This window comes from Elephas maximus, chromosome 2, assembly GCF_024166365.1.
Source record: "Elephas maximus indicus isolate mEleMax1 chromosome 2, mEleMax1 primary haplotype, whole genome shotgun sequence".
Classification (NCBI taxonomy): domain Eukaryota; kingdom Metazoa; phylum Chordata; class Mammalia; order Proboscidea; family Elephantidae; genus Elephas; species Elephas maximus.
Window position 1 is genome coordinate 63,835,498 of NC_064820.1, and position 24,301 is coordinate 63,859,798.

The following is a 24,301-nucleotide window of genomic DNA, read 5'->3' on the forward strand; positions in this document are numbered from 1 at the left end:
TGCTACTTGATAATTAAAAGACCCTAGCAGATCTCACTGATAGGGCACCTACTGTTTGATAAGAATTATGCTAATAACATTACATACAGTATCTCATTTAACCCTTATGGCATGTTGAGATAGGATTATTAGCCACATTTTGTAGGTGAGGAAAAAGAGGTGAAGGTAAGTCCAAGGTCATACTGCTCATAAATGGAAGAACGGAAACAATCATGTTTGTCTGACGCCAAAGCCTGCCTCTCATTATTTAGTAGTGCTACGACATGGGAGAAAAATGTGGCAGTCTGCTTCCATACAGTCTCAGAAACCCTATGGGGCAGTTCTACTCTGTCCTATAAGGTTGCTGTGAGTGGAATCGACTCAATGGCAATGGGTTTGGTTTGGTTTGGACTATGTATGGTGTTTCCAAGTCTGTGACAAAGGCCAGAGGTATATAAGACATGGATGGTGTTGTTCAGCACTGATACGTAAGTCAGTTAGAGAACATGGCAGGCAGCAAGACACTCAAGCACTAAATGTGAAAACCCCAATCAATGCCCTCCCCTCCCAACCACCACCTTTTCTTTTTCTTGCTAACCAGGAGCTTGTTTTGACCAACATTTTTCAGGTAGTGGCTCCTTCCACTGAACTGGCCCAAGCTACACCTGGAAGCATGAGCAGATTGAAGAGATCACGTCCTTCAACTGATCCTGGACCCAACTGTCACCAGAAAGAAAGATATCTCCCAGCCTATAATTTCACCCGATTCCATTTTAGAAACAAGGGGTCCCACTACATGCACAACCGACGGAAGATAATTCAATATCCGGACCTCCAAGTACGGGCATGGGAGGGCTAAGGAGAGTTCCAGGTACCAAGCCCAAACCCCAATGCCACTGGAAACAAAAAGCTCCCCGACCCGCTCAGACGGTAAGCACATGGCCTTATGGTTGCTAGACCCCATGTCACTCCTTGTATGCGCAGACAATAAACTTGCCACTTTCTGTTTCCCTTGCGATTAATGTTCATCTTATTTCCATCAGCTAATAGGACAGGACAAGAACCCGAGTGGCATTCAGTTACAAATGGTCCAGTCTTTTCTGTGTTGATGTCCTGAAAGCGAACTATCTGAGGTCAAGAAGGTTTCATAAAAGAGATGAAATGAGAGGCTGGGCTTGAAGGATGGGTAGGATTTGAATAGACAGAGCACAGGGCAGAGGCATCCCATGTACAGAAATCAGTGGGTATGTATAACCAAAAAAACCCCACTGCTGTGGAGTCAATTCTGACTCATAGCCACCCTATGGGTATGTATAGGAACAGCGAAAGACTGACTTAATTATAGAAGAAGGATCTGGATGGGGAACCATGGGAATTAAGGGATAATAGATAGATGAGATACAATTACAAAGACCTTTGAAGTTCAAGTCTATGAAACCAGGTGTTGAATCTTTCGTTCATTCCACAAACATCTATGGACACATACTATATTGGTCAGGGGAAATAAAGAAGGCAGAATATTGAGGACCCTGAAGAATTCTGCTAATAATCCTGGAGTAATCACATGCCAGTGGTGGCTTCCTACTATAAGCATGTGAAACACTCTAACTAATGTTTTCTTTTGCTTGCTTCTAGGCCAGGCTAGAAATGCCAGAAATTAAATCCTAGGAGCAGCTCTTAACCAATGAAGCATGGGAGTTAGAAAATAAAGACTCCAGTTTCCCCATACCTGGAGAAAACAACAGTGAACAAGTTCTACGTCATCCCCCGTAGGCCCCCAGTAGCACTGAGCCCCAGTTCCCTAGAGCGGTTTCTTGATCATTAACATACCCTATATTGGTTTTCGTCCCTTTCATCTCACTTCTCCACTGCCCTGCTGGTTTTTCTTGGCATCGCCAGCCAAATAAGTCATTTGCATTTAAATCCTTTTCTCAGGGTCTGCTTCTGAGGGGATTCAACCTGAGACACACGCACAGTTGGGTCTGTAGAACCAAATTGTGGAGCACCCGTATGCCAGGACCTGTCCTAAGCACTTAACGTATGTTAAAATATTTCATCCTCAGGAACAGCCTATCAGGTAAACGTTATTATTATCCTCACTTTAAAGTGAGAAAACTGAGGAACAGAGAGGTTAAATGGTGAAATAACTTGTCTAGGGTCACATAACTAGAAAGTGGCGAAGCAAGATTTGAACCCAGGCAATCTGGCTCCAGTATCTGTGCTCTTAGCCACTCTGTAGGCTGCCTCTCTGCACATGAAACCAATTATTACAGCAATGAGAACGATGCTATAGGAAGTACAGGCACTCTGGGAGAACAGGGGGGCCTAACGCTACCTAAAGTTTAGGGAAGGCCAAGCAAGCCAAGTCCTACCAGGTTAGCAGGGGTTTGCTATAGCAAAGGCAATAGGCTGGAAGTGCATTTCAAAGTAAAGTCTATGGTGCAGTAGGACAGCATCTTCAGAGTCCTTGAAGCTCCATCCAAGAAGCTACAGAAACGAGTGGAGGGAGTCATGGTTGCAGTTGTTGACTAGTTGGGCTCCGGCTTCCCCAGCCCTGCTTTAAAAGTGCAGCACTTACATAAAGCTACTCTTCATCAGCTGACATACCAATTTTCTATATGAAGTAATTGCCTAAACTTTGGTTTGAAGGGAGGGTCTGTGATATAAAAAAAAAAAAAAAAAAGTTTTTAACCACTGTACTAGTGAATGAATGTATTTAAAAACTTGAATGTAGGATATGTATGATGAAATAATAGGGGAAATAATACTAATAATAACTGGCACTTCTGTTATAAAATTAGAAAGGCACTGGCCAGAGAGTCAGGGCCTTATGCTGTATTATATACAATAAAAAGCTAAAACATTTTCTCGGCAAGAAAAAAATATTACAAAAGAGATGATTTTTTAAAGCTTAGTTTGACAACAGTATGCTGCATTTGCAAGAAGACTCATAAGTGCACGCTGGTCAAAGTCCAAGGGCTGGATCACGTACTATGCAGACAAATATTTAAAGTGTAACACAAATGTCATCAATGCGGGAATGGACATAACTAAGAACCACAACCAGCTGCAATTTTATCTTGCCAGAAAGATAAAACACATACAGCTTCGAGAAGAGAAAGATTCCTGTAAAAGAAAGTGGTGAACCAGCTATTAGTTTTGAAGAAATAATTAGTGTCTTAGATAAGGAGGTGACTTGGAATAATAGCATTTGGATTTTTCAGATACACACAATTCCTCAGGGTGGCCGCTTCTGCACATACATTTAAGCTTTGCCAAGTGTTACAAAACAGGACGGGCGGGAATTATTTCTGCTCAACATGAAAATTTTTATAGTGATTTTACCTACCCAAACATATAGACTATTCCTGAAAATCTGAAAATAATTTTGAAAGCACTAAATACCAGGGACACAATTCTGGAAATGTAATTTTAACTTGAAAGCATTTATCAAGCACCTACTCTGTACCAGGCACTCTGCTAGGAACTGAAGATTCAGTGATGAAGGACATGGGTAAGACAACCCATAAAGAAAAAATCCATCCTACATGGGATGTTATGACCTGCTTCAACATGGGAAGTTATTCAAGGGGAAACGATTCTTGAGGTGAGCCTTGAGAGGTAAAGGGGAAGGCAGAATACCCCTCAATTCAAACAGAACCCAAGATATTGTCTCCAGTGTGTGCAAAAAACATTCGAGAAAGTGAAAGAGGCAGTGTAGACCTTCAAGCAATATAGAGCTGATGAGTGAAAACTAAATTAGAATGGGTCTGCCGCTGAGCAACTGGGTAACCCTAAGCAACCTGGTTAACCTTTGGCACCGCCGCTTCCTAATCTGTACAATAACAATAAATATGATTTATTGATTACTTATTACATACTAACCAAAAGGTCAGTAGTTCGAATCCACCAGATGCTCCCTGGAAACCCTAAGAAGCAGTTCTTCTCTGTCCTGTAGGGTCGCTATGAGTCCAAATCAACTCAGCCACAACGGATTTGGTTTGGTTTTTGGTTATTACGTGCCAGCTGCTGTTCTAAGCACTTGGCTGGTTTTTCTTAATCATTACAGCAACCCTGTGAAGTGAGAAGTATTTATTATTCGTATTTTACAAGTGGGAAAACCAAAACATGGAGAGGTTAGATAACTTACCCAAGTTGCACCCTAATTAGATAGGTAACAAAACTTTGTCCTGGATTTTTTAGTGGATTACATGGGTAATGTATATAAAAAAGCTTAGTCTACACCTGGCATTAATAGCCTCTCAAAATGTAAATGCTGTTATTATTATCTTTATTTTCATAATATAAATTCCTTGTCTCATCTCAGAACTTGTTGCAATGACGTTACTAAAATGCTATTACTCAATAATAGAAATTATTTTTCAATAATTATTCAGTAACATTATTTGAACAATGTAAAACATATTTAATTAAATTATCCCCTGACCACACAATTCTTTTCTGTGCACATAACCATTAAGGAAAATTTTCTAGAGTATCTCTTGAGTGCAACACTGTGCTAGGTAAAGGGGATATGAAGTAGTACAAAGTAGTCAAAGTGGCTACATTTGTGAATAGAATAGAATTACTGTGAAGTTTCTGTGAAGTTACTGTAAAGTTTCAGAGGTTAGATGGTCACAGAAAGTCCCTTGAAACAAAAAGACATATAGTGAAGTCCGGGTAGAAAGTGTCTGTCTTTAAAATGGTGACATCCTGACCCATCTTAATTTTCAACCTCTCTCAAAAACCAAATTTTGCATAGATTATTTTCTAAAAAATGAGCTTTTTCAGCAATGTTTTTCTTCTTTTAGAACTGAAACATCCAAAGGTTTGTGACTCCAATGGCTTACTTTATGAGTTGTAAGAGATTTCTTCCACTGCTCTCAGTAATACCATAGTTTACTCAGTCTACTGACTAATGGCTTGCTAATTTTCCTTACTTCTCTAGAACATCACAGGTCTCCCCAGCATTATGCCATTATGTAAACCATTTCTTTATTTTAAACTTACTGAGCAAACACAGAGCATTCCAACAACAAAGTTCCTGATACTGAGAACTTCACACCATATAATTGATTTGGCTTAGATGGAGGCTAGATGAAGAAAAAAGGGCCTGACTTGGAAATCTTCGATAAAAAAGAGTTGAGCAGACCTGAGGGATATAAATGGTATGTGGGATATGTTTTCTCAGCTCCCGTGGATATCAGCATTAAATGGCACAATGTTGTCATCTTGCCCATGAAAAAGGCTGATATTTAAAAGATAGAATTTGGAGAAAAAAAACTAATTAAGCAAAATACCTAAAGCTGAGAGGATAAGGGCTTTCTATCGGAGGGGACAAACGCATCAGAAAAGTATCAAGAGTCAGTCCTGGAGTAGCTTGTCCATCCGTATATTATTTTCCAGTGCATATTTACATAAGACAGAAATGAGACATTAATAGAGAATCACAGATTTTATAGCACCATAGCAATTGTGTAGTCCAGACTCCTCATACTCAGATTTGAAGCAGGGGCGGGGGGGGGGGGGCGGGGGGTGCCTCAAAGGAGTTGAGTTTTCAATTCTCAAATTCCCTGGGTACATTTTCAGTCCTTCTTTTCTAGACTAAGGTGTTTGGACCCAGCCAGCTAAGTTGCTTTGTCCTTTGGACTTCCATAACTTCCATAACATCTGTAGTCATTGAATCAATTCCAATTCATGACAACCCCGTGTGTGTCAGAGTGGAACTGTGTTGCACAGGGTTTTCAAAGACTGATTTTTCAGAAGTAGATCACCAGCCTTTTCTTCCAAGGCACTTCTAGGTGGTCTCGAACCTCCAACCTTACGGTTAGCAGCCAAGCACATAAACCATTTGCACACCCGGGGACTCCCACTGTATTATAATTGTTTCTGTGGCTGTTTTTCCCATTAGTCTATAAATATCTCCAAGGCAGGAAAGACTGAAGTAAACTTATAAGTGACTAGGGCTGTCTAGTAACTTATTTAGAGTTTTGGAGCTGTAGCAAAAATCTCACAAAGAGAGCAATGTACAAAGTAACGGGGAGCACTGAAAACCAAGAATATTATAGAGGACGCTGTGCTAACTTGTGAAAGCACAGATGATTAGAGAAGATGAAAGGAGTTCATGATTTCTACTAAACTCATGGTACACTATCAGGTTTATTATTATGGCCTATACAGTTATAAAACCATTTAATAATATCTCTTAATTTACATTTTATGTTTGTTGTTCACCCCCGAGGTATCATAGAAACATGAAAAAGAATTTAAATTTATAAATTTTAAACTAGGTTATACTACTTATGGTTGAAGTCCTATTATACTTTATTATTTTCGGTAAGTTTCCCAGAGACTGTGACACTTTCAAGTAAACTTCTGAAGGCTTTTGAAGACATCTCTGTAACGGCAGGTTACATATATAGGATTTGTGACATTCAATCACAGAATGGTTCCTACCAGAAAGTGAGCAAAGCTGAATCATATTGCTTTCCCTTCCCACTGTGATTTTGATTCATTTGAGGATAAAATTCAAAGCAAACATCTCAGACCATCTATTTGTCACCCAAGGGTTATTTCCAGGCAGCTCAGAAAATCTCACAGTTCCAAAATCAGGTCATGAAGCTAGAACTGCAATCTAATTAATACGTTCACAAAACACTTTCAACCACTAGCAAGCCGAAAGCAACGACCACAATAAAATCAACTCTGTGTTTTTTGGAAGCCCCCAAAAATAAAATCGACATGAGAAACTTTAATTGCAACACAGTCCTTAATGTGACAATAAAGTATTATAATGACACCGACAGCCTCTGGGCACCATTACCCCAACTTCCTTGTAAGTAAAGTAGCGTAAGCCACCTCCCCTTCTACCTGGTTTCTCCAGATGTTTTTCTGGCAATTGGCCAACTTCCTGCCTAAGGTAAGAAAAAACAAGAGCCTGGGGTTGCAGACCACAGAACCAGTTAAGACCAGATCTGGCCCACCTGACAAGCGCAGAACCATCAACCCGTCCTCTGGGCGACCCAAGAACTTTTCTTCCGCAGGACAGAACTGAACTTCAGCAGGCCAAGACTGGGGGAAGACTTTCAGAAGTGAAGAGTCTGAGCCTAAGATCTGGTTTCAGAGCCCTCTCCCCATACCCCTTTGGACTGAGGAAGCACAGAAGATGAAACCACCCCAGGAATCAATGACCTTGCTCCTTCCTGCCAGGACCCTTCCTCACTTCTTGCCCCTAATAAAAGCTGTTTCAGTTATTGTTTCATCTTGGCGATGAAATTCCAAGTGTGCTCCTTTGCTTGGCCAACAAATAAAGCTTCTTCTTTTGCCTTCACCCCTTTTGTGTCTCTGCAGCCGCATCGAGCAAGACCTGGGAATCCTAGTAACAACAATGTTGCTGTCACATATCTGACCCCTTTCCTGACATGTTTTGTGTAAATAATTTAAAAATAAATTTAAAATTTTAATTTAAAAATTGAAAAAGCCAGAGATGCTGCTTTTGACGGTGTAGTTTAGGCATGGCCCAACAGTGCTCCGCAAAGGTGGTGAGTGGTTCTGCATAGCGCCTATGCTCAAGCCACCAAAGGAAGGGGGGCCTTTTTCTTTGCACAAAAGTTCTGTTCACTCACCAAGCACTGCAATCTGTATTTCTGATTCATTGGCCCCAAGCACTGCACCTTTTCCTAATATGTCTGCCCAGAGAAACACAAGCCACAGAAAGGACCTCTAGGCCAGAGTGGCCCTAGGAACACAGTTCACCTCAGATTGCTTATAAAACGTCTCCTCTTGAGAAAACACAAGAGACTGCTGTCAAAGTATAGACCACAGTTCTGTCATTAACAGGAAAGTTTCTTAGGGAAAGACATTTGCCTCAGGATCATTCCTGCTCCATTCACATGCACCAGGCATTCCTATGCCCTTACCCAACCTGGTAAATAACACAAATAAGATGGCTTATTTTCTCTGGTCTTGCTGCTAATTTATTTTACAGAAGGTCCATGGATAGAATGCTAAGGCATTGGCCACAAAAACAATATGGCAGATTAAAGAGGCATGGGGCTCTGAAGTTAGGTCAGATCTGGTTTTGAGTGGGTCAGCTTCTCCACTTAATAGATGTGTGACCTTGAGTAAATTACTTAATCTCCATTAGAATCACTTTACTCATCTGCAAATAGGGATTCAAATAAAACTAACTTCTGAAAGTTAATGTTACCATTCTTGCTGCTGTCAAGTAGATACCACCAACCCTATAAGACAAAGTAGAACTGCCCCATAGGGTTTCTGAGGAGCGCTTGGTGGATCTGAACTGCCGACCTTTTGGTTAGCAGCCGTAGCTCTTAACCACTACACCACCGGGTTTCCATGTTACCATTAAGTGACCTGATTTATATGACAGCACATGACATGTGCAGAGGTTAAATTGGTATCAATCTCTTCCATGAAGTATACAATAGTAATATTTGCTACATACATTTCAAAAAATTTCACTCAAGAGGTTTTAGCATGTTATTGTTAACATTCTAATCAATTATTACTATTACCAATGTGCCATGAGAGTTTCTTATAATGATTTATTCTTTACCATGAAGGAGATGATCATTTTCAGCTGGTGACGGACGAAGTGCTCAGAGTGTTTTCTCATAGTCACACAAAGATTAACATCCAGAATTAGAAACTTGGAGGGTGTTTTTTTGTTTGTTTTTTTTCTTTTCCATCCAGTAATCTGACTACATAGAATCCTTATCACTCATCTCTGAAAGCAAACATATACCACAAAATTTTACGCACCATAGTCTCTAGCTGAAATGTATTACTGGTGGAGTAATCTTTTGTTTGTTCCTGTCTATAGGGCATCATATCAGGCTGGCATTTCTTTCACTAGCGGAGACATCATCCAATAGTCCATCTAACGATAAGCAGTTGAAACAGCCAGTTAATGTGGTGGTGTTTTTGAATTATTGTAAAAACAAGTGTGGCTGAGCCATACCTAGTCGGCGTATTAAGGGACATGAGTGTTATAACTGAAGGAAGAGAAGAAGAAGGGAGGCACACTTACAGTGTTTTCTTTGCTTGTTTGTTTGTTTTAAAGGAACTTCTATCCTGTGGCAAGGGGGAACTGGTTGTTAAGTTCCCTTGAGTTGTTCTTCCAATTAAAATTTCTGAACTATTTTCTGTTTTTTCCCCCTTACTTGCCTGTTTTTCTCTGAAACCGAACACCTCAGTATTAGTGGAACTAACTCAGTAACAGCTAAAAGAAGTGCAGGGAGGAGACGGTAGAAAGTAAGAGTTTAAGAGAGGCAAGAAAGTCTCAAATCTTTAGCTAATCATTTTCATATGATAATGACATTTTCTTCCTTTTTTAGGGATTGTCTAAGACCTCCCTGGCTTGGGCCACCCACTTAGTCCACTGATAATGTAACCTGTCAGCAGCTTAAAGTACTCAAACTATTTTATTCCAGCAGAAGAACTACTGCGAGTGAAAATTATATTTAATTTGCATAAGTTATAGATACACTTATATTACTGATGGCAACTTTCTTTCTCCACCATGCTATGTCTAATCAAATTAAAAAAAATAAAAGCCTAAACTATGAACTTTTATTTTCATTTTTAAATTGCAAGGTATTACTGACAAAAAATTAAGGAAAATACAACTAGAGGCTATAAAAGACAACTAACCTGTTGGTGTCCAGTTGATTCTGACTCATAGCAACCCTACAGGACAAGGTAGAACTGTCCAACAGGGTTTCCAAGGTTGTAATCTTTATGGAAGCTGACTGCCACATATTTCTCCCATGGAGCAGCTGGTGTGTTCAAACCACCGACCTTTCGGTTAGCAGGTGAACACTTTAACCACTGCACCACCAGGGCTCCTAAAAGACAACTACTCCGTTGCCATTGAGTCCATTCTGACTTAGAGCAACCCTATAAGGCACCGTAGAACTGCTCCATAGAGTTTCCAAGGAGTGCCTGGTGGATTTGAACTGCCAACATTTTTGGAGTTGTAAAATAGGAATCCAAGGGGAAAATTATATATTTAATAGGATCAATATTTCATTTAAAGAAAAATCTTTGCTGTATTATATCTAAACTTGAACTTCTGCCTTAAACAATGGCTGACTTTACTATTGAGCCCAAGGGATTTGTGAACGAGATGAGTGTCTACAATTATGAGCTCTATATAAACTTTACTGGTCATATGTGTGTTTACAAATAAATTGTATTTAGTCCTCACATGAATTTAGAATAAAGCAGGGAGCTTGATATTTGTATTTTAGAATTTCTGGATAGTTTTGTGTCCCAGAGGAATAGATGAAGCTGAACCAAGGTAAGCAATAACTTCAAATCTCATCAAAAGACAAGCAGACACTGAAGAATTTAAAGTTGGCTAAAATGAGCAGAGCTCCATTATCCTGCACAATACTTAATACATTCTGTTCTTCGATGCATACACAGCCATCAAACTCAACATTTCCCCCACCACCACCAGACTAAAATTCTAATAGGATAAGAGAGATTATTATATTGGACAAAACATAAACTCCAGAAAATGCTATTCTGACCTGAGTTTCTTAGTCTCAATACATGAAGAGAAGAACAACTTAAAAGACTCTAAGATGCTAAGTAAGACGGGGACTGTCCTTTCACTAAAAAGCAGCCCATCTTGCTTTCTCTACCTCTTCATTAATTTTGCTAAAAACATATGTATAGGTATGTGTATATGTACATATATATACACACACAAAAATGGTGTTTTTGATATATTTATAAATAAAACATGCTCAGCATTTCTCAAGCTGAAAGAACTGAAGAAAAAAATCAAGCCTTGAATTGCATTATTGAAGGTGAGCAAAATACTGAACAACTCAGGTAGCATCAGAGAAAATGGAAGGAATACACAGAGTCGCTATACCAAAAAGGACTGGTCAATGTTCAACCATTTCAGGAAGGAGCATATAATCAGGAACCAATGGTAATGAAGGAAGAAGTCCAAGCTGTATTGAAGGCATTAGTGAAAAACGAGGCTTCAGGAACTGACAGAATACAAATTGAGATGTTTCAAAAAGCACATGCAAGGCTGGAAGCACTCACTCGTTTATGCCAAGAAATTTGGAAGACAGCTACCTGACCAACCTACTGGAATATATTCATATTTGGACCCATTCCAAAGAAAGGTGATCCAACAGAATGTAGAAATTATCAAACCATATCAATAATATAACAACCAAGTAAAAGTTTTGCTGAAGATCTTTCAAAAACTCTTGCAGTAGTACATCCCCAGGGAGCTGCCAAAAATTCAAGCTGGATTCAGAAGAGGACGTGGAATGAGGGCTATCGCTGCTGATGTCAGACAGATCTTGGCTGAAAACAGAGAATACCAGAAAGATGTTTACCTGTGTTTTATTGACTATGCAAAGGCATTCAACTGTGTGGGTCATAACAAATTATGCACATTGTGAAGAATGGGAATTCCAGAACATTTCATTGTGCTCATACAGAACCTGTATATAGACCAAGAGGCAGACGTTTGAACAAAACAAGAGGATACTGCGTGTTTTAAAATCAGGAAAGGTGTGTATCAGGATTGTGTCCTTTTACTATACTTATTCAGTCTGCACTGGGTGGGCTGGGATACAGGCTGTATGCTGAGAAGATAATCTGAAAAGCCGGACTATACGAAGAAGAATGCAGCATCAGCATGGAGGAAGACTCATTAACAACCTGTCATGCACAGATGACATAACCTTGCTTGTGGAAAGTGAAGAAGACTTGAAGCACTTACTGAGGAAGATCAAAGACTATAGCCTTTAGTATGGATTACACCTCAACATAAAAAAAAAAAAAAAAACATAAAGACAATAGAAATTCTCATAACTGGACCTATAAACCACATCTTTTTAAATGGAGTAAATATTGACATTGTCAAGGATTTCATTTTACTTGACCCACAATCAACGCCCATGGAAGCAGTAGTCAAAAAAATCAAAAGACGTATTGCATTGGGCAAATCTGCTGCAAAAGATCTCTTTAATGCTGAAAAGCAAAGATGTCACTTTGAGGACTAAGGTGTGCCTTACCTAAGCCATAAGTATTTTCAGTCACCTCATATACAGGTGAAAGCTGGACAATGAATAAGGAAGTCAGAATAAGAATTGAAGCATTTGAATTATGGTGTTGGAAAAGAATATTGAATATACCATGGACTGCCAAAAGAACAAACAAATCTGTCTTGGAAAAAGTATAGTCAGAAAATTCCTTAAAAGGGAGGATGGTGAGACTTCATCTCACATACTTCGGACTTGTTATCAGGAGGGGCCAGTCCCTGGAGAAAGACATCATGCTTGGTAAAGCAGAGGGTCAGTTAAAAAGAGGAAGACTCTCAAAGATGGATTGACACAGTGGTTGCAACAATGGGCTCAAACACAGCAATGATTGTGAGAATGGTGTAGGACCGGGCGGTGTTTCGTTCTGTTATACATGGGGTCACTAAGTGTGGAATTGACTCAATAGCACCCAATAACAACTTTTATATATTAGTACATTCCATAAAGGATTTATATCAAACCAAAGAAAACATGATCAAAACAAAATAAGTTAGTATATGAATTGAAACTTTGGTCTACAGAGAAAAAACTCTACCGTGACTTGCTAGATAAAACCTTCTTAGGAGCTGACACCTAGGAAAGAAAAGTCTAACAAAAGAACATTGGGCCCAGAAGAAGGAAAATGAAGTCTCAATGTTGAGTCAAGGTGCCATACTCACCCAATTTTGTCTCTTGAATGGAGGTACCTCTCAGCTTCACAAACATAGTTTGAAAAAAGCATTAAGAAACTTGAAAATAATAAATCCCAAGCACCAAATGAGCCGTGGTGCAGTGGTTAAGAACTCAGCTGCTAACCAGAAGGTCAGCGGTTTGAATCCACTAGCTATTCCTTGGAAAACCTATGGGGCAGTTCTACTCTGTCCTGTAGGGTCACAATGAGTGGGAATCGACTCAATGGCAACAGGTTTGTGGTTTTTAGGTAAGCACCAAAGGAGTAAAATGGTTCATCAACATCTACCATCACTAGTCCCAAGTCCTCCTCAGGTGCGGTGGAAGCACTGTACATGCTCCCCAAGCAGGGGCCTGTGGCCTCGGTTGTCCACCGTCCTCTCTCTTAGTCATTTCAGTCCATCATAATTGGGATGCATTTGACTCAGATATTCAAAAAAAAAAAATGCCTTCCTAAATTAGAAGAGCTTTGCAACTGTAAAATTAGATTGCATTTAACATGGTCCTGATATTTCTAGCATGAAATTATAGCATTTTTACAAATCAGATTAGTCCAAGTTGTTTTGTATCTTTGAAATAAGGCAAAAAGATAGGTTAGTCATACTACATTATGTCATTCTTGTCTGACCGTTGCATGGGATTTCATGCCATAGTGCTTCTAAAAAGTCCTCTTAATTGCAGTTAGGTAGAATTTAAATTCCTAGAAAGCTGCCTTGCATTTCCCTTCTTTCTAACCATGCAAGAAGGCCTGTTCGTTCCTTAATTCCTAGGCTACCACTATGTTCTCACAACTTGCCAGAAAAAAAGAAAGAAAGAAGAAGAGCTATATAATGCTTATTCACCTGGTGAGGCAAACCCTTATCGTTGTTTGGCTTGGCACTAAAAAGACTGAAAAGTATAATGGAAAGAAGGCTTTGCAATAAAACCCTACAGCAAATATTTCTAATGTAGTTTTAAACAAGAAAGATGCATTCTTCATATTACTCTTTCAGCACTCAAGAGGTAGTGTTCCATTAAGACAAGTAATAAGAACATTTATTAACTTTAACTTGTAACCAATAAATAATGGGTTTGTAATACTATTGCTCAATTATCTGCACACCAAGTTCAGGGCAGGAGGATGAGAGTCCAGGTTGGAACTCTGTGCTTAGGCTTTGATTCGAATCATTACCCCGATAAACTTTTGATGACTAGACTTCCTGGGTCTCAATTTTCATTCCTTCTTTTTCATCAAAAACAGAAGAGAGCCAGGGTCAGAGCATGTACCTCTATATCCCTGCCTTCAAAAGGTCTAAATAAGAGATGAGCTAGAGCTCAGGAAACCAAAACACACACATCTCCTTTAAAATGTCGATTATTCCCTGGCATTGGTCTGGTGCCAACTCTTGCTCTGTCCCTTCATGAAGAAAAAGACCTGCGTGTGAGAATGAGGAAAGGGGGAGTCTTTGGAGATGAAAAGGAGAAGAACTTGGCAAACCCTTTCCTCTTAGCATAATATTTCATGAACATCGAACCTGATCCAACAGGGACTCTTATAGCAGGACAAAGGGAAATAAGGTTTTCTGTCAACAAACACCTTGAGTCTCTTGCTGCAGTATTGAAAGGTGAGGTTATACATGAGAGAAAAACAACAGTTGGGGAAGTTGAGAACCAAGCACTACACTAATTGGGTCACCTGGAAAAAGCCACCTCCTTGTTCCTCTGAGTTCAACATCTTATTAATGAATCCTTCTAAGGGGCCCAGGTAAGAACAGATATATAGGGCACTTACGCTCCACGTCGGCTAAGGTTAACAACAACAACAAAATTGGCACCTCATGCAATGAGACGTACGAAGGGTTACCTCTGCTCAGGCTCAAAAGAAAACCACCAGGACTCTCAACCTCTCCACACAGCTTTCAAACATAGGTATTACAGATCTAAAGGGGTATGAATAAGCACATTTGCATTCTTTCAAAAACCGTGACGTTGTAAGGCTCGTTTCTTTCTAGTCAAAAGTAAAAGTGAGGTAAATGCAACAACAACAAAAAAAAAGGTGGTTATAATGTTGGGCGTTCAAACAGTATACACATCCTACCTATTTCAGTATAAATAAATGGACGCAAGCCACAGGATTTAAGTGGAACCAAAACTGTTGCTTTATAGCAATATACGTTTATAAAAATAACAATGGTAGTTTTTTGTTTTTCCCCTAAACAAATCTTAAGAGGTATAAAATTAATCTTGAAGAAAGGAACCAAGACTAAAAGAGAAGAAGAAATAGTTGACATTTGCCTACTGTGACAGAGACTGTTTCTAGGGTCTTCTAATCTTACAGTTAAAGCCTATTTACATGAATTCATCTGGAAAACCCTTCTGTCAGATTCTGAGAATCACCAGATGACAAGGACCTTACTGGTGATACCTGACTCCCACCATCAGGACTAGCAAGGCGATGGCATCAAAGCTCCCACTGAGTGGTGGACTCTGGTGATGCACTTGGAAGTGGGCCACTGAGGGTTTGCAGGCATGTCACCCAGACTCCCTCTGTAGCACAGTAGAGGCTGGGGACAGTGGCTCTGGAGAGCAGAGAAGGAGAATGCGCCACAGCTCCAATTCTGGAGGTATCTGGTATTGATAGGAAATGAGTGCCTGCCCAAAGTGACAAAGGATGTTGCCCACTCTTCTCTGTGACTGGTTATCAGCTAAAAAGCAGAAACCTCTGTAACGCACCAGCAGGTGATTGGGTGGTACCTTAAGGCATCAGGAAGCTTTCATTTGAGACATCATCAGAAACGTGCATTTTGATATCTATTACTGATCCTCACTGCAGCCAAAGAAATTACCTGGGAAGTGCATTTTTAAAATTAGACATATTACACTATCCAAACAAACCATGTTAGTAGGTACAAAGCCTGAAATGTGCCTCTGCTGTGCATTCACAAAGTTTCTGCTCTGAGAGAGGAACCTAGCCAACCTTAAAAAAAAAGGTGGGGTAAAAACAAGCGATTTTGAAATACCGAGTTTTGCCTTTATAACACGTCTCCGTAATCAGCTCCTGTGCACTTTCAGTCAGAAGCTCCAACAAGAAACGCCATATGATGTCACATGCCTAGAGACCTTGATATCTTGCATTGAACCTTAATACCAGACCAAATATCAAAGCACTAAGCAAGTTCTATGAGAGTCTGAGCACTTCATGACTCATGCGTTAGAGCCCCGTTAAATTGGTTCATTCTGGTTGACACAGTTCTTGAAGAGCTAAAATATCCCTGAACTGGGAGGTACCAACACATCTTAGTGTTTTTGTTTTTTTTTTTTTAAGAAAGTCAACATTCTGAGTTTTCTCTATACCTTTGTTTGGAAATTCAAAAAGACCTAAAACCAGGTGAAATGGTATTTGATGTCACAAACACAACTGTATCCTTCTCCAGGGAATATTTAAACAAAAGAAAACAAAACAACAAAAACAAATCCCAAATGTCCCTTTCCCTCTGGTTTATTGGTTAAAAATTTGCCATTCTCAAAGTTGTTAGGTTTTTTTTTTCTTTTTTCATGAAATGTTAGCAGTTCTAAATGTCCCCATACTTGACTTCTTCCTTTGGGATGCTTTGTATTAACAAGTAATTTGCTATTGCATAACCGTTACTTTCTCAGACAACATTTGGTTTTACACATTTTACTTTTCATTCTCACTTGATACCAATATTCTTATTCAAGACAAATTCGTACCTGGTAACTGTCATGGAATTTTATAAATCTGAGTTGTACAAACTGAAGGGGATATTGATTACTCACCATATCCAGGAATGCCTCCTAAAGGGGAAGTTATTCACGTGCATCATGTTCACAGATCTTCCGTCATTAATATCTTCCTGGTCTCATAGGTCACATGTAATGGTTTTCAGAGATGAATTCCAACTCTCCTGTGTGAGCAGCTACCATGGGCAATTATTGCAACAAGTATTGAATTCCAAAAAAATCCCCCCCCAAAAACAAATAGCAACAACAGAAGCCCTTCCAGGATTTGAAAAAATAAACATCACAGAGTACTGCAGGTAAGGGTCCATCCATTTAGGTTCCACTGGTTAGTCAACACGCTAATATAACCAGTTCAATTGCTAAGCCTGAATGGTGGCAAATATTGTCCTGGTAAAATCCAATAGACTTGAGTGTAAATTAATGCATCCTCCAGGGAAGGACTCTGGAATGTGGGAAAAGATGAGTTAAAAGACAGTTTCTTGTTATCCTTGTTAAAGAAGTGTTAGAAGGGAAATGGAAAACTTCAGGTTGCTTTGCCATGCTGTCCTTTAGAAACGAATGTTGCTTTTTCTTCTTTCTTAGGCACATATTCATGTGTGGTCACTTTAACGCAGTGCTCCCTTCTGAGACGTGTCGGACAAAGACCTGGGCAGAGGGGCTAGAAACCATGTATAACCAAAGCCAACTTCCTTGCCAAATCTCAGAATTGCTGGTTTTCAACTGCAAAAGTAGGAAGGCAACGAACAATTTCTGCTTTGCAGGACAGGATTACCATTCGCTACCATCATGACTTCAGAAGGTGCTGGCATGATGAAATTTACTTCTGCTGCCTAACCCCATAATAAGGCTGTCTGCTCTCTTTAAGTAAAATGACTAAGCCATTGATCCTTTCACGGCAGAATCTCCTTTAATTTGTTAATCAAAACCATGTGCGGGCTTTTCATATTTTGCCTTGGGAAGAAAATGAATTTCAAAGCTGCAAGTCAGACGTTGTCTAAGAATTTCTTCCCCGCTGTCTTCCTTTCCTCTTTTTTTTTTTTAACACCCCCAATTCAATTCCCTAGTAAGTGTCATTTACTCTGATGCTCTGACATCTTCTGAAAGATTCTCACGCCCAAGCTATACAGACCTTGCATGCTTTTAAAACACAAAGGCAACAGGCTCCTGCTGGAGTCCCCCAGCGCCGAATTTCCAGCAGAACCTTGGGAATCTTCGCAGCAGCCTTGCCTGCCCTGGGCTGTGCCTTCCCAGCTCTGAGCAGCTCAGGACACTTGCAGCCTCCGTGGTACTATGTACATTAACTCTGCAGCAGCCCGGCGCGGCTGCAGGACTGCTGCCTGACAGGGGATGTGCTGGCGTCAAGGGGGCCCTCTAGGTGGGTTCCCAGACACTGCAGAGCCGGCGCACTCCTTGCTAGCCTCCAAGACAGAGCAAGCAAAACGGGTTAAAGGAAAAGCTCGCCTTTGACCGAGCAGATTTCTTTGCTGGTAAGTAATTACCGGACAAGAAAAGAGAAACAGTAAGAAACCTGTAAATAACCTCACAGGGGAAACGACACCTTGAACAAATAGATATTATTACAGAGCGAGGTTGTTTTTTTTTTTTTTTTCCGTTCTTGCCCAAAGAAAAGAAAGGGAATAAAAGAAGTCCAGAGAAAATTTGCAAAGGACAGGATTTAGTTAATTTAACTTCTTAAAGACAAAACAAAAATATTAGGGTAGGGAGGACTTGCTTACTTGATGACCTCTGACCATTTGACTACAGATGACCAAAAGGTGGTATTTGGACAGGAAATTCTGGGGAGCCAGGTCTGCAGAAGCAGTTGCACTTCAGTTGGAATTGCGTATGCCGTAAAGCGGCTTCTTTGATCAGGGGGTGTGTAGATTTGTGGAGTGATGAGATAAAACATTGCCGTGCCTACAGTTGATACTTTACATTTCCTCAGGTCTGCCTCTTTGTTGTAAAATTCTGTTCCATAATCCCCTGAAAGCGCCCCATCACTGTTGATGCCATTTTGGAGCAAGAATAAAATAGTAAACTCTTCTAATAGTAGGTTGGCACTTACATGGTGTTTGTTTGAAATCAGTGGGAGAATGGACTTTACAGTAGCAGTGTACTCAATATTAATGTATCACTTTTAACTTAGGTATTTAAAGGCTCTCCTATAAATTGCTGAATAGTGAATGGAATATTGGCAACATCTAATATATCATGCTATTATCTTTAGGATTTCCCCAGTGAGGCCATGTCATTGCAGAAAAAAAAAAAAAAAATTATCCATGGTTTTGGGGGAGGGGGGAAGCATTTCCCACAAGTTCAAAATCAGGTATAAAAAAATTATTTGTTTTTGAAAATGGCCATGATTTGGGGAGTTTTCATTTTGATCCGAGGTTGGTCCCAGTGGAAATATTCCTGGGAGGGGGAAGAACTGGGTGATTCCTTTAAAAACAGTTTGAACTTATAGGTTCAGAAAAATGGTACTGCAGCATAAAAGGAGACCACTTTTGGGGTTCCCCGCAGTGTTCTCCTGACCTCTTTTTTCCCTAAATGGCATAAATCTCTCCCATAAGGTCATGTGTGATCTGACCCAGAAAACTTCAGTCTGAATTGTTTTTTTAACAAGCTTTGAATGCTTTACATCAAGGACCATGTATAATTCAAATTAGGTATTTAAATGAAAATAATAATAACTAAGAACACTTACAAAGACACAGGCCTTCTTTATGTTATTATCTCATTTAATACTCATATTATTAAAAAAAAAAAAAGTCGTTGTCGAGTTGATTCCAACTCATAGTGACCCTGTAGGTCGGAGTAGAACTGCCCCATACGGTTTCCAAGGAGCACCTGGTGAATTCAAACAGCCAACCTTTCGGTTAGCAGCCTAGACTCTTAACCACAACACCACTGGGGTTTCCACTCACATTATTAGGTAAGGAGTATTAGTATCCACATTCTACAGATGAGGAAATTGAGGAACTGAGATGCTAAGTAACTTGCCAGAGATCAAACATCTAGCAGGAATCAGGATTTGGACCAAGGAAGTCTGGCTGCAAAGCATGCACATACCATCACTGCAGTCTTGTGCCTCTATAATGATAATATCACACTGAATTAGTATTATGCTTCCTAAAAAATATTTTTACATGTATTATATAAGCACCAAAGAATCATGCTGAGAAATGTAAGTTATTTTGCCAATTTTGGGGATTAATCTCCAGAAGAATAGTAATTGTTCATTGTCATACATCATCTTAGCAGTAGGTCTGGAACAGAATTCAGGTCCTTTGAATCTGTCTAAATATTCTGTCATGATGATGATGGTGATGATGAACACTATTTCAAAACCAACATTAAGTCATTAAAGTATAAAAATGAGCCTGTGACCATGGAAAGTAGTAAATACAAAGATAGAAAATGATGTAGAACTGTATTTTCCCTTTTTAAAAAATGTCATTTATTTGAAATTTTCTGCATTTTTTAATCTAGTCTATTCCACTCTGTTCATATACCAAAGAGAAGACAAAAAATCCTCCCAACTGGACCAATAAAGCGATATCATGATGAACAGAGAAAATACTGAAGCAGTCAAGAATTTCATATTACTTGAATCCACAGTTAATACCCACGGAAGCAGCAGTCAAGAAATCAAAAGATGCATTGCACTGGGCAAATCTGTTTCAAAAGTCCTCTTTAAAGTGTTGAAAAGCAAAGATGCTACTTTGAGGACTAAGGTGAATCTGACCCAAGCCATGATATTTTCAGTTGCCTCATATACATGCAAAAGATGGACAATGCATAAGGAAGACCAAAGAAGAATTGATGCCTTTGAATTATGAGGCTGGCAAAGAATATTAAATATGCCATGGTCTGCCAGAAGAATAAAAAAAATCTATCTTAAAAGAAGTACAGCCAGTGCTCCTTGGAAAGGAAGATGGCAAGTCTTTGTCTCATGTACTTTGGCCATGTAATCAAGAGGGATCAGTCCCTGGAGAAGGATATTATACTTGGTAAAGTAGAAGGTCAATGAAAAAGAGGAAGACCCTCAATGAGATGGATGGCACACATTGTCTGCAACAATGGGCTTAAGCATAAGAAGGATTGCGAGGATGGCACAGGGCCCAGCAGTGTTTCGTTCTCCTGTACACAGGGTTGCTAAAAGTCAGAACCAACTGGACAGCACCTAACAATAACAACAACATATACCACAGTACTGCTGGTGGGTGATAGCTGAATATCTGACTTTCTCTAAATGATCACAGAGCTTAACACTCCGTATTTGTTGGCTATGATTTCATTTGAGGGCAATGATATAAGCAAAGCAATTGGCAAATCAAAGAACACAAATGATTTAATCATCAGATAACTAAAGGAGATTTAAAATTAAAATATATTCAAGCTAAGAAGAGATTTCAACTGAATATTTTTAAAGTGAACATTTCTTTGCTTTCAATTTTTATTTTTATATATGCAACTATCTAGAATAAAGTATAACAAATTAGGATGAAAGGAAACACAACTAAGAAGCTATGGTAAATAGAAGAAAAACCAAATTTCTGCTTGAAGAATAACAAAAAAAAAGTAATTTATTTCACAGTTTAGGGAACCAAGAATACACTTAATAAACAAACCTAAATTGACTATCTTTAGAGACTCAAGTCAACAGACATAAAAGAATCAGTATGCTTACAGAATAGCAATAGTTTATTTTCAGCACTTTTTTCATGTCTATCAGAAAAAGGGTCTTAAGAGCTATGACAGTTATGTTACAACTAAGAACTTAATAGCTCACAAATGTGTGGCCTTCATGAAATAACATTTGGGCAGAACTGGTGGTACAGTAGTTAAAGTGCTGTTTGAACCCACCAGCTGTTCCACTGGAGAAAGATGTGGCAGTCTGCTTCAGTAAAGATTTACAGCCTAGGAAACCCTATGGGACAGTTCTTCGCTATCCTGCAAGGTCGCTGTGTATCAGAATCAACCCAGCGACAGTGGAATAAGTTTATAATTTCGAAATAAGTTCTCAAGATTCAATTTTTTACTCTGCTAAAAGGTAATCATTTGTTCATGGAACTGCAGAGAAATACCAGTTGTAACCATAAAAGGGCTCAAGTGTTCCATCATTTCAATCAATAAAGGGGCGATAATTATAAGCAGGGACCCAGACTGGCACAACCTCAGTGAGTTCCCGACAGCCAGAAGGTAGCCTCAGTTCTACCAGCACAAACGCTTTTTGTTGTTATTTTTCAATCCCACAGCAAGTACAAGGAGTCATTAGTTTTTCAGGAATGCAGTCACATTAACCACTCTCATATGAGACAGATGTAAAAAACAACTGCGTGTCAGCTTGTTGTTAAAGTGAGAAATACAACCTCGGAGCAAACCAAAGTACGCACTGTACTCCACATGTACACCAAGGCATGGCTTGGTGTACCCAGAACCAGAGAAAGAAGTTTATTAGCTGACAGTGTCCGTGTGTCTGGAAGCTCTAATAATTGAAGTCCTTTTTGGCCATGGCTAGAGGTTACACTCTCAAGGGTGAGGGTTTCCAAACTCAGTTCCTGAGAACCCTGTGATTTTACAAAGATGCTTCAATACTGGACAGAGGGGAGGCAAGATACACTGTGCTGTTTCAACCACAGCCTGTCCGCTTTACCCTGTTTCATCTCAAGGTTTGATTTGAAAAAAGAGAGCCTGGTTAGTAAAAAAAAGTTTACAAAAAGGTAACACTAAGAGTACAGAAGGAATGCTTTCTAGGCAAATTCTTACTCCCTTGTATTATCAGTTTCACGACTTCATGCTCTTCAATTCCTTTCAGTTAACATGCTTTCTTCACAATGAGTGTAATACAAATGATTGAATTATGCCTTTACAGTAATATAATCATAACCTAATAAAGCCACATCCTAGTTTCTGAACCTAGGTGTTTCTAATTCTTTAGTCAATCGTCACTTATCCCTTACGGTGGGTGGGATGATTTATCTCATTGATTTTTTTCCGCTGAGTTTTCACTTTCAGAATGTAACTTTAATTTCAAGTGTTAAATCATATCTTTCTGTCATTACCACATTCTACTATAATCAATAGGTAATATCAATGATTCTTTCTTAAAAATATATTTTCAAACAGCATTGCTGTCAAGTTGATTGCTACTCATAGTGACCCTAAGGGACAGAGTAGAACCATCCCATAGGGTTCCCAAGGAGCAGCTGGTGCATTCAAACTGCCTACCTTTTCGTTAGCAGCCAAGCTCTTAACCACTGCCCCATGAGGCTCCAAAAATATATTTACCTTTTTATTAAAACTTCTGTAAATTTAGACATGAAACGACAAAGACCTAGAATGTGATCTTTTGTGACTCTTACATGAATGAAAATCACAGGTTAAGATATTTGTGGATAGCAGTCCGTTCTTTGAAGAGACTGGGTGACTTTTTTCTTTTAGTTGTCAAAAACATTTGTTCCTTCTCATCTATAAACTCGGTTTTTTTTTAAAAAATATATATACAAATGCTACTATATAACTTTTTAAACACATTCTATATATTAATAGCATAAATAATGGAAGCTATAGTCACTTGGAGATATATATATTTTAAATTAAACAATGGAATTTACATATACCCTTATACATATGTCCTGTATACGTATATGCATACGTGTGTGTGTATATATATATATATATATATTCATGTCCATACTTTGGTTCTTTTTTATGGCTTATATCATCAATTAACAAATAGGTGAGAGTGGCATTCCCATATTTAGAATGAGACCCAAGATAACTGTACCAGCCCCCTCCCCCACCATTGCCCTCACACCCCCCCCCCAACGAAGAAAAGACCATTTGACACCAAAACCTCTCTCCCATGCTTACAGAAAACCAAGCCCTCCGGGAAGGAACTGTGTCTTCCTCTGTGTATTTATAACACTGAAAACATTACTGGCACTCAGTAAATGTTAACTAATAACCATGTTGATAGTGATGACTTCCCACTTCTGGCAAGTTCTTGCAAAGTCTGAAAGCATGCTCTGTTCAGCACATTTATAACTGAAATAAGAGGTGCCCTTCATGAAGCCATGGTTTCAACTGCTAAGAGTCAGGGAATTGTGTCATGTTTTGGCAAGTTGCTTGTATATTCAATTTCTATATATTCATATAACGAAGGACAAAACAACCAACTGGAAAGCTAAAAAGATACCTAAAACCAACAGATACTTTGTTGAAAATTTCCACAATTTCTGTAATGTAACAAGGAATTTTGGATCATATAGCCTAAGCTTAAATCTTCTAATCTTAAACTACAAATACATTTGTAGAAAAAATTATTCCTATCATTAAAACAATACATTTCATAATTGGAATACTTAGAATACCTATAAAATTCCATTTTTAATAGTTTCAAGGTAGAAGTATTAAAATACCTAATGATAAAAAACAAAGTAAGCGCTTAATATTTTATTATTCAAAAATTGGATGTGGAAAAATCCATATCAAATTTGACAAGGAAAAAGTCAAATTTACATTCTGTCTTGGAGTCTCAAGACTTGGGCCCTTAATTCCAGGTCCTTCCTTTTAATTTTGATCTGCTTCCATTAAGATTACAGCCAAGAAAACCCTGTGGAACAGCTCTACTCTGTAACACATAGGGTCTCCATGAGTCGGAATCGACACAATGAAGACTAACAACAAAAACTGATAGTAATTACCTCTGAAATAAGGAAGTGGAAGTGGGAAGCATTCAAAAGGAATTTTCACATTTTACTTGACATATTTTTGAATCAATGAATCTTTTAAATGGGAATATATTT

The 24,301-nt window shown here is 39.0% G+C and overlaps 1 protein-coding gene across 13 annotated transcripts in view; it reads right to left on the reverse strand.

The window, feature by feature from the left end:
* The window catches only part of PDE4D (phosphodiesterase 4D), a 1,645,162-nt gene that overhangs the window by 667,794 nt on the left and 953,067 nt on the right, over window positions 1-24,301 (reverse strand). Inside the window, exon 1 of one of the 13 annotated variants that reach the window (XM_049857581.1) lies at window positions 16,527-18,055. The exons of the other annotated variants lie outside the window; for them this stretch is intronic. Within the exon in view, the coding sequence (XP_049713538.1) occupies window positions 16,527-16,573 (47 nt within the window). The 5' untranslated portion in view covers window positions 16,574-18,055. Of the gene's footprint in view, window positions 1-16,526; window positions 18,056-24,301 lie in introns of those variants that run through there. 13 annotated transcript variants of the gene reach the window in all.